Raw genomic sequence first — 11,014 nt, forward strand, 5'->3', positions numbered from 1 at the left:
CTGTATATCTCAATAGAATCTATACTGAGTTGTTTTATTGAGTTGGTTCCACTTTGATATGTTAAGACAAATACATATGTATGCTTCATAGGGAGATCCGGTATGAGCAAGCCAAGAATGTGCTCTGTTTCCTAAACATCTTTAAATACCTTCTGTACAACTTTGCTCCGGTATTTGAACAGTGCGGCCTACATTGTTCTGTGAAACAACATAGCCTGGGAATTTTTTCAAAATAAGTGATGTAGTACAAAGAAAGCATGAGTAAGTAACAAGTGAGAGAATGAAATTGCCTTCCAGACCCATGGATGAGAAAATTCCCAGAAATGTTGGGAACTGCCGGAAATGCCTGGTTGTTAATGCAACTAGCCATGCAATTATCTTGGGCTGGAAGCCAGACGTTTCCCACTCGGTTTTGTGACAGCTCCCCACTGGGGAGCAATGTGGGTTCCTTCGGATGAGCAGCTGTGTAACAGACCACCAGGACGTGACCAATTTCCTCTCAGGGCTGCGTGCCTTCTTCATTAAGGAGATGCCTGTGTCACAAGGGACACTGACTTTCATTTTACTGCTAGTTTACCCTTGACCTAGGTTAAATTATAGATTATCATCTTCTGAAGGCAGAATCCATGGCCAGGTTAGCTTGGCATCTTGTCTAGGTTCCCACCTTCCACTGCCATCATGCCAGGCCTGAAGGGAGAGCTCTAGGAAGACAGTGGAATTGGACAGAATGCCAGTTGTATCCTGTCATGAGTAGCTCAGTTGATAAAAACTATGCCTGCAATGCAGGAGACCCGGTTCTGATTCCTGGGTCGGGACGATCCCCTGGAGAAGCAGTAGGCTACCCACTCCAGTATTCCTGGCCTTCCCTGGTGACTCAGCTGGTAAAGCATCTGCCTGCAATACGGGAGACCTGGGTTTGATTCCTGGGTCAGGAAGATCCCCTAGAGGAGGGCATGGCAACCCACTCCAGTATTCTTGCCTGGAGAATCCTCATGGACAGAAGAACTTGGTGGGCTCCAGTCCATGGGGTGGCAAAGAGTCAGACATGACTGAGCAACTAAGCACAGCACAGCACACATAGTGTGTGGAATAACCCCTTTGGGAAATGGCAAAAGTCAAAAAAGAAGTTTAGAACAGCAATTTAGCCTCTCAGATCTTCCCCTGAAGCTCTGTAGAAATCCTGTGTGTTGCCCGGAACCCGGGGCCTCTGGGGACCTTGTAGCGTGTACACGATTTAGGGGCTTTCTCCTTTTCATTCTGGCTCCCAGGGCAGTGAGAAGCAGGAAGTACAGTCCCTGGGGTTAAAGGAACACTTTACACACAGCTTTGGAGCAATACACCTCCTCTACCCCTTTTTAGGAAAAAAAGTTGGGACATACAGCTAAAGAGCCCAACAGCCACATTCTCGGGATATTTGAAATGATGCTCATCTTTTAACAAGGCTGCCGTGCATCCACAAAGCAGAAGCAAAACCTGTTTCTCCACCTCATGGTGGCTCCATCATTGAGCTCATCGAGGTGATGCCCTGCCTGGAGGGCTGTGAGCACATCCTCACATCCTCACAGTGCCATTCCAGCACAACAGGGGAAAGATGCTAGAGAGACACACAATCTCCTGAATCTTTTTCTGTGTATTCCCCTCTGGATGGCAAGCGCCCTGCGTTCTGTACAGGGCACTTGCCATCTCCTGAACACAGCTATAAATAAATGCAAGCTGTCTTATTCAGACAATAACAACACATAAGAAAACAGAAAATAATCACTAACAGGAAAAGAAAAACCTGTCCCAAAAGATGGAAACCCTTTGTGTTTAGAATAAGTACCTTTAGCTTTTTCATGGAAAAACTGTAATTTTTTTTATTATCTATAGTTACCACTTCCTAAATCCTTTTAATTTAGAAAGACTATGCCTGACAGAGCTTTTATAATTTTTCTTCCATAGTTAAGCAGAACTACTCACTGCTCCAAATGGGGTCTGTTCTATTATTAAAAGTCATTTCTTTTGGCATATTTTTAAACCTGTCTTAAAATGATAACCAGGGGGCCTTGATAAATTAATTGCAAAGCTTCTCCTAAGGTGGCTTCAGTGGTTTCATTTAGACATTTATTTTAAGAGTATCTCTCAGTAGAATTTATCAGTGAATTGCTTTATGTATTCCCAGCATTAAAGTATTTCCCCACCAAGAACAGTATAATTCCTTCCCTCATAGTGAGGAAAAAAAGTGAAACTATCTTCAAACAATGTTAGGTTGGGTACTGACCCTTATGTCAGTAATTTTAGGAATGTTCCCACCAGAAGTTATAAATCATACATATAAGACCCGGAAGAGAGAGAAACATTAAAGAGTAAGGGAAAACAGCTATTAGCGTTTCACATAAACACCGTTAACTGAAGAACAATAAATCAAGCGCATAGGAAGTGGGGGCGGTATTGTTCAAACTAGAAGGTTGAGGGGGGCAAGGGGGTGCATAGGAGGGAGCATGGTGCGAGCTGAAGGTCAGGTTAACAAAGCACAGCAGGAAAGGAAGGATTCTGTCTCCGTTACTCCAGAGAAGCTGGGCACTTCTGAGGTAGGCATAACCCTGGAGATTCTAGTTTGTTCCTTCATGGTTAAACAAGAAGTCAGCACTGATAACATCCTTGATAACACTTCCTCTGGAATGTACAACATTCCATGTTTCTGCTTCATAGTCACCCCCGGACAGGCATGAGTCAGACTGAGAGGTGGGGAATTTGCCAGGCTGCTCATGGGACCGTTGAAGTTATACTCAGGCCTGTGAGGTATGGACTTGCTATGCTTCTTTCTCTTTCAGCTCATCTTGTACTAAGAGCCATAGGTGATTTCTTTACCTCAAAACAAACTATCTTAAGTGTGAGGTTAAAGGGCAAAGTTTGCTAGAATGGTAGATGGGACTGCAGACTGGCCACGTGAACCCTGTTTGTCTGATCATGCTGTGGTAAAATACTAGTAGCTAATTAAGGGATTAGTACAGTGCCTAAGTATAGTCATTATCTTCATTTATCTTTCATAATAAATGTGTGAAAGACCATTATTATCCCAACTTTATAGATGAGGAGTCTGCAGTGCACGGGGTCACAAAGAGTCGGACACAACTGAGCAACTGAACGACAATAGATGAGGAAACTAAGAGGTGAAAAAAAAAAAAAAGCTTGAATTTTTATAGCTCACAGAGGAGAGAACTGAGACTCAAACCCAGGTCTTACTCCAGAGTTCATGGTCTTAATGTGTCCCTTCCCACACAATGATAAAGGGAAGCTACTATTACTGTGTTTTGAAAGCAGCCAAAAGAAAGTCTGCATAAGATATAATTAAATAGCAATTCATAAGAGATCAGAGTTACTTGGGTCTGGATTTTTTTCTCTTAAACAAGCCTCTTCATATTATTTTGCAGCATATCCATTTCAAAAAGAGAGCTAAGTTGAATATATTGATAATTTGCTTAGAATAGTTCTTAATTGTCCATGTATCGAATGGCTGCTGCTGCTGTGCTGTTCTTGCTCACGTCTGACTCTTTGCAACCCCATGGACTGTAACCTGCCAGGATCCTCTGTCCATAAGATTTTCCAGGCAAGAATACTGAAGTGGGTGGCCATTTCCTCCTTCAGGGAATCTTCCCAACCCAGGGATCAAACCTGACTCTTTTTCATCTCCTGCATTGGCAGGCAAATTCTTTACCACTGAGCCACCTGGGAAGCCCATATGTATGGAATAGGTCTGAGCTTTCTCAGTCTAGGTGTTAAAGAAGTGCCCACCCTACTGGTGGGTGATTCATCCTATGGGTCTTTCCTCTCAGGGAACAATTTAAATTAAAAAGTGCAAGAGAGATGTCCAGTCAAATCCAAACTGTACCATGCCTTAATAAGATTACACATGAAAAGAGAAGAAATAGTACCATGATAAATGGTACCATGGTCAGTTTTTACCATAAATTAAAAGTACCAAATAAGTGAAAAATAAATGATATAGTACTTTGTAGGACAAAGATTTTGCTGCAGCTCTGAAGATTAAGAAAGAGAGCAAAGTGAGATGATTAATAAATTAAGTTTTGAGTTGCACAAATCTGGATTTAAATCTACCTGCATGAGCCTGGTCAAGGTTTTTGACCTCTCTCAGTCCATTTTCTTGATCTGTAAAATGGGAATTTGGAGATTCAATAATACATACAAAATTATTAGCATGGTGCTCTGCTTGTTCTTACTGTAATACAATTGTCTCTTTGTCTGACAGTCTCCTCCAGCAGGCTGTGACCTCTTCAAAAACTGGACATTTCCCTGTTTATCTTTGTGTCTCTGCACCTTTGACCTAGTGCTTAAGCTCATCCCCACTCCCAATGTTTCCTTCTCTGTGAAGGATATTCCATATTACTTCTGGTTTCTGTCTGCCCTTGACATAGTCCCCACTAGGAAAAGAGAATGATTTACCTGATGGTGAGTCAAGAAGACCTTATCATCTGTACTCTTCACATCCTCTTGAGAATGAAGTTTCTGCAGGGAGCTTGGTGTCTCATCCGCTCTTTCCCAACATAAATCTTACTTTCCAGTGGCTCTGTGACTGAATGCGCAAGAGACCTAACTCTGGGTTCTAGGAATATAAGGCCCGTTTCCACACAGATATGGAGGGGTAAAGGAAGACCCAGCTGGAAATGTAGATTGGAACCAGACAATGAAAAGATCTTGTTATATCTTCATGGCATGACATTTTGGCAGATTCTGTCGAACGTATAGATAACGATAAAGAATGGAAAGAAGCTACATGAGTAAGCCCAAAATAATACTTGTTTTCACTTTTGATGTTTGGATATGTTTGGTGTTATGGGGTGGGGGTTAGGGGGGTGGGGGAGGTTGTTATTTGCATTTTTGTTTTAATTTGTTGAGGGGCTAAAGATGAGATACCAATATTTTTAATTTGTAGAATTCATCTGTCTTATTTTTAAGTTGTTTTATACTAGGGTTCTAATAAACTCATTACTTGATGAATAGACTTGCTAAGTTGGTTTTTCTTCAAGTGTGGTCCAGGGACCATCTCCCTCAGAACTACCCAGAGGGACCTCAGAATCCAAATTTCTGTTCCTCACCTCAAATCTGTCAAACCAGAATCCCTAGGGGTGAGACCTTGGAATATGATTTTAACATTCACCTCCCCCAGGGGATTTTTATGCTCATTGTATTAAGGATAGCACCTGCTAACAGACAAGTGAATTCAATTTATTAATAAATGCACCTAGAAGAAGAAATTATGTTTGTGCATGTATATGTGCAGTTATTGCTAATCAGTTAACTGACCATTCTGATGGCTGCTATAGTCCTTTTCCCTATAGACCAGAGCAGTCCTGCTAACTCAGCCAAGGATATCGTCAAAACCCCAGTGGGGCCTTTTGTCTGTGTGTCTTTCTGATAGATCTTATGAACAAAAACTTAAAAATTAAACATTTTAAAACCCTTAAAAACACTTTTAAAAGAACCCCTACAATTCTTCCAAAGAACCATAGTTACATCTGCTTTTCCTTTTCTGGTTTTAAGTGACTGGAGGTAATGGACAAACTTCAACACAGAGGAGCATGCTTAGGTGGAGGTTGCAAGCTTTTATCCTGCCACATTGCCCGCCTGTTGGCCAATGTGGGAGACGCTCTGCTCAGGCCCACTTTGTATCTCTCTATAGATCATGCAACAGATGAGTGATCATCGCTACGACAAGCTCACGGTGCCTGATGACACGGCCGCAAACTGCCTATACCTGAATATCCCCAGCAAAGGCCACGTCTTGCTGCACCGAACCCCAGAAGAGTACCCAGAAAGTGCCAAGGTAATAAAACGTCCTTCCTGCCACAGTAGCTGGGGAGACCTCCTCAAAACCTTCCTGCCTAAAGATTTTTTTCACGATCGAGTGACAAATAACAGGGGCTTACTTTCCCCCTAAACATATCATTAGGAAAGCCCAAAGGATAACATAATTTAGGGCCAAAGGAAAGTTTATTTAGCTCGCTCTTCTCATTAGTGTCGTTGCTCAGTAATGCATGCAGAGTAATTGAGATGATCGTGCCTGGTATTCATAGCCTTTCAAATGAGTATTGGATCTCCCGAGTCTGTGCTCCAGCTCTGATTAAATGTACTTCCTGACACTCACATGCTCAGCAAGCACAGACACCTACACAGGTCAACTGTGTCATTATTTCTGACAAATCTAAGCTGCCCCTCAACAGAGGGTCATTTATTCCTTAAGGCAGAGAAATAGGAATGACCCAAAGAGAAGAGTGCTCATTGTCAGGGCTGCAGAAAAGCAAGGGCTAAAAGCAAGGGCTACACATCCTAGGCAGCAAAGTCTTGAAAGGAGAAAACAGGAAGAAATATAAAATATTGCACATTCAGAACCAGCCAGCTGGGCCCTATAAGTATCTCTTCATTTGTGTTCTAAACAGGGAATTGCCTCCTCGGTATGGAATTCTTTCCTGGTCTGAGAGAAAGACTGGTCTTCCCAGTCTTTCAGAGCACTCTGCCAGTCTTACCTGTACACTTTAGTAATTTCATTTTAATCATACCAAACAGATCCAAAAGTGCTCATCCATAGATCCTTTAAGGGTTCATATCCTTTTTAGGCATTTCAGCATCATGTCTGCCCAAAGGAACAAGATATCTATACGAAGCATTACAGAAGAGCCTTAATAGCCATCGATCTCTCTTTTTTTCATATGCATGTATCTTAGGTTTAACATTTTTATAAAACAGTTTTGCTACCTTTTAAAAATTCAGTACTGTATAATTACTAGGCTGATTCTCATAATCAGGATCTCCCTCAGCAGATTAAAAAGGGAGAAGGGGAGGAGGATAAGCAGATTTTCTTTTTTTCTATTTTCATGGCCAAAAGTGTGAATCTGAGGAAAATAGAGGACCTCTAATGCCCCAGACTGTGTCTTAACCAGCTCTCAAATGAATACTGGATCTCATATCTTAATGTGCATCAAAGTAGTTAAAAATACAGGTTCCTGGACTTCCACCCTGGAATCTGCAGTATCAGTAAGCACCCTGGTCACTGAACTTACCTGGGGAAATGGAGCTCTGGATCGTTCATACCTACCTCTTAAGCCACATCAACCATGCGATAGTGGGATTATCATTAACTGCTTCTGAATTCAGCCCTGGGTCTATCACCAAAAACAGGAACACTATTCATGTTTATAGAGGGCTTTCTCTGTGCCAGGCACTGTGCCTGGCGTGCTGTATGCATTACCCTATCCATCCATTACAGCAGCCCGCGCAGGCACTAATATTATTCCAGTCTTACAGAAAAATAATCCCATGGGGATGCTAATTGACTGAAATCACACTTGAAACCACGAGTTGACAGAATTGGGGCTGGAACGCAGCTCTAATTCCACCACTCTTAATTAACCATGGTACCAAATTTTAAGGAACCAAGTACACTCTACAGAAGCATGGTGGATTGGTTTTAGACAGTATATTTTCAAGTGATTTTTTTAAAAAACAATATGCTTTGATTTATCATCAGAGAAAAATCTGTTTACTGTTTATTTGAAGGTTTGACACATGCTTTCTTTCTATTCATGTCAAAAGATGCTCTAAAATTCACACCTGTCATTTAAAAGCACTTTGACCTGAAACCCTTCACTTAAATCATATTTTGGCAAGTGTTTCTAGTTAGCTTGTTAAGGAAAGAAACATTATAGTTGAGAGGGTTTTAAAGTGTGGAGAGAGAGTCATACTCAGACTGAAATCAAGGCCACAGACTTTCATATATCACTTAATCCAGCACTGACAAGGGCAGAATAAAGGCCTTGCTAGTAACAACCACATTTCTGACACATCTTTGGCTTTGAGGTTAGAGCAGAGAGCTAGTGGTTAACCAGTGCTGCTCGCTTTATGGGTTTCGCTGTGGGCATGGGTGTGGTCTCAGTGACATGCATGCCTTGGGGTTCCATGTATGAAAAGCCTGAACTCACAAGCTAAATGCATTATCTATCCCAGGCAGAGTGGAGGGTGGGGGGGGGCGGCCTGGGGCTGAGGCTGGAGGGCCGGGGAAAACAGAGGTAGAAACTGAACCTTCTCTGCTTTTCCTTGATTTCTCCTACAGGTTTATGAAAAGCTGAAGGACCATATGCTGATCCCCGTGAGCAATTCTGAACTGGAAAAGGTGGACGGGCTGCTGACCTGCTGCTCGGTTTTAATTAACAAGAAAGCAGACTCCTGAGTCACAGTCCCTCCCTTGTATCCGGCAGTACTGCACTCCTAAGGCCGGTAACTGTACCCACTCCTGTCGTTTTCACTGACAATCTCCTGTGCCACTGTGCCACTAACCCTGGTTTACAATTCTAAGTTTCATTCCTTCGTTCTGCACCTCGCCCACCCCTCCCCTCACAGTGGTACCTAAACTGTGGATTTGCTCAACGAGTTAAGCAATCTAGAAAATATAGAGCTAATGAATTATTGAAATGTGATTAATACTAGTAAGGAAACACTTGTTTTAGTGTTTGTATTATCTGTGTGAAAATCATTTAGTTGCCAATATATGCCGACGAATGTCTTCTTGATCAGTCAGATAAACTGGGTTTTCTTTCTGTTTGTCATTAATCATCTCTGGCTCCTGTGAAATTCCCTGTCCAGGGATCCTCTCCTCTTCTCTCTTTTTTCTTCTTTTCCTACTTCGCTGTCACCTTGACCTTAGAATCTGGGGTCCCGCCTTCGCCACACCTTCCTGCAAGCGGACTTTGTCTCTCATTAGTCTTCTCCGCCTCACGGCTGCATCTCTGCCATCACACCACTGACCCCCAGAAGGGTCCACCTTAGCAGAAGTGTGACGAAAATCAGAGCAGCTGTTGAGGGGAGACTTAACTACACAGAGGCAATTCCCAATGGAGTTTGCCCCAGAGATCTAAATTCCAGACGAAGCAGGGCACCACAACTAGGAAGGTGAATTCAGCATCAGATGGTTGCTAGGGGACTGCAGATCAAGAAGCTTGGAAACACTCCATGGGTACAACACTTCAGGAAGTCTTTAAGTCACATTCCATGAATTTTTGCTTCATTACTGGCCATTTACAGACCTTGAGGAATAGACTGAATTTTTTTCGTCTAACTCATTTTCATTTCCCCCCGGTTGTAACTCACCCTGCTTCCACCCTTCTACCCCTACACTCTTCCTGATCTACAGAGTTATTCCTTTCGAAAGAGTCATTACATTTAACAATGATTGTAGATGGGCTGGTGCAAGCCATTTGGAGCATGTTCAGGAAATGATAGGCTTGGTGCTTGAAACCAACTGCAGACAATGGACAATTCTACGTTGACATATCCAACATTTACCGTGGAATTCAATGGAAATTTATTTCCTGTCTAGCCTTCCCGTTATACAAGCTTAAACTGACACACATCTCTTAACAAATAACAATGCTGCAGCAGAGGGAGAGATAGTTGTCTTTTACTTAAACCTGAAAAAATCAGCCTTTTAGCAACCCTGAGGAAATGGTACTTTCCAAGGAATGGTGACTGATCCAGGCATGTTATCAAACTTCCCAGTCATCTCCACCTTTCCTATATTGCCTTTGGCTTCTTAAGATTCGGGGAGTTTAAGAAATGCTACTTCAAGTCTTGCTCTGCTCACCTACAGGTTTGTAATCAGACATTCTTTATGTTTGGTGACCAAGAGAGAATACCTTCCTTTATTTTCTCTCCCCCTGAGCGAATGGAAGTAAGAAACCTCTGAGCATACAAGACATCCCTAACCACTATGTTTTTTGTTTGATGATTTTACGTCAGACTTTGAAGAAATTCCTTCTCCTCCTTCTTTTTCTTTTTGCTTAAATTTAATATTCATATCATACAAATATCTAATTTCATGCATCCTATGACTAAAACATATCTTGATCACTGTCATATTTCCAACTGTCTCATCATGGGTGAACAATATATTTTTGCCACAGAGAGAATGAATGTCATCCACATGCCAAATTAATAAATAAAACTGTCCTCAGCAGTTATAGCTGCCCTTTTGGGTTAAATCTGTCCCTATGCTGGCAAAAACAGAAATCCTCCCCAGGAGAGTTCAACATCTCAAAAACAGCCACGGGAAAATGAATGCAATGAGCCACTTCAGGCTTACTAGTAAAGCTAATTGGCTTATGATTTTCAATATCTTTATTTCTATCATTGCAAATTAAAGAACTGTTCTCTGTTATGTTTAGTAAATTGAAAGTGGATCAATTTTTCTTTTGAACAGTTTGTTCTAAGAGAAGGCTGTTTTCACTTTTCTTTTTCTTTGCGTCTTTCCATCTTTCGTTCTCTTTGTCTCAAGAAATCACTTAGAATCTATGTGCCTCTTCTACAGAATCTTATTCTGCACTCTTCCATCACCTACAAGACTGGCTTCTTTGGACCCTCTCTGTGATATGATGATGTGAAAACCTAAAATACTTGCAGAATACTAATAGTCTTTCTTTGGTGTACTCATCAGCATAATAGTATCTTTGAAGAGGAAAGACAACCCATTACCCCATTATATAGGTTCCTCTTTTGTCCCATGTGATTTACAAGGATAAACTAACAGAAACTGCTTTTTGACATTATAAGGACATTAGAAATTGTATGTAAGTAAATAACAGTTGAGTTGGAATCTCGTGGTCGATAAGATTCAGCTTACTAAGGACAACACAGAGAAAGTACATGAAGCGGCATTATTTCTCAACTGTGACAGATTGCTATAGAAATCAGCAGGCAGATCTCTCTCCTGTGTATTGATTGCTCTACTGTGAACAGATTCCTAAGGCTCTCTCTTCATCCCGAACGGGGGAAATAGTCTACAGATGAACAATGTGACTTATTTAGAGTTGCATGTCAATCTTTGTAATTATTTACTCCTTAACACCCTACAAAACCCAGAAATGATTTCCACATGGTGTTAGATTTATTGTGCATTTTATCTTGCTGACCAGCCTCTTGCAGGCCATGTATGGTTATCCACTCTGTGTGTCAAAACCAGTAATGC

The 11,014-nt window shown here is 41.6% G+C and overlaps 1 protein-coding gene across 1 annotated transcript in view; it reads left to right on the plus strand.

The window, feature by feature from the left end:
• Nucleotides 1-8,333, plus strand: part of DDAH1 (dimethylarginine dimethylaminohydrolase 1) — a 152,160-nt gene extending 143,827 nt beyond the window's left edge. The window contains exons 5-6 of the mRNA XM_068965769.1: nt 5,681-5,824; nt 8,108-8,333. Of these exons, the coding sequence (XP_068821870.1) occupies nt 5,681-5,824; nt 8,108-8,224 (261 nt within the window). The 3' untranslated portion in view covers nt 8,225-8,333. The remainder of the gene's footprint in view (nt 1-5,680; nt 5,825-8,107) is intronic.
• The last annotated feature ends 2,681 nt before the right edge of the window (nt 8,334-11,014 follow it).

This window comes from Capricornis sumatraensis, chromosome 2 (assembly GCF_032405125.1).
Source record: "Capricornis sumatraensis isolate serow.1 chromosome 2, serow.2, whole genome shotgun sequence".
NCBI lineage: Eukaryota > Metazoa > Chordata > Mammalia > Artiodactyla > Bovidae > Capricornis > Capricornis sumatraensis.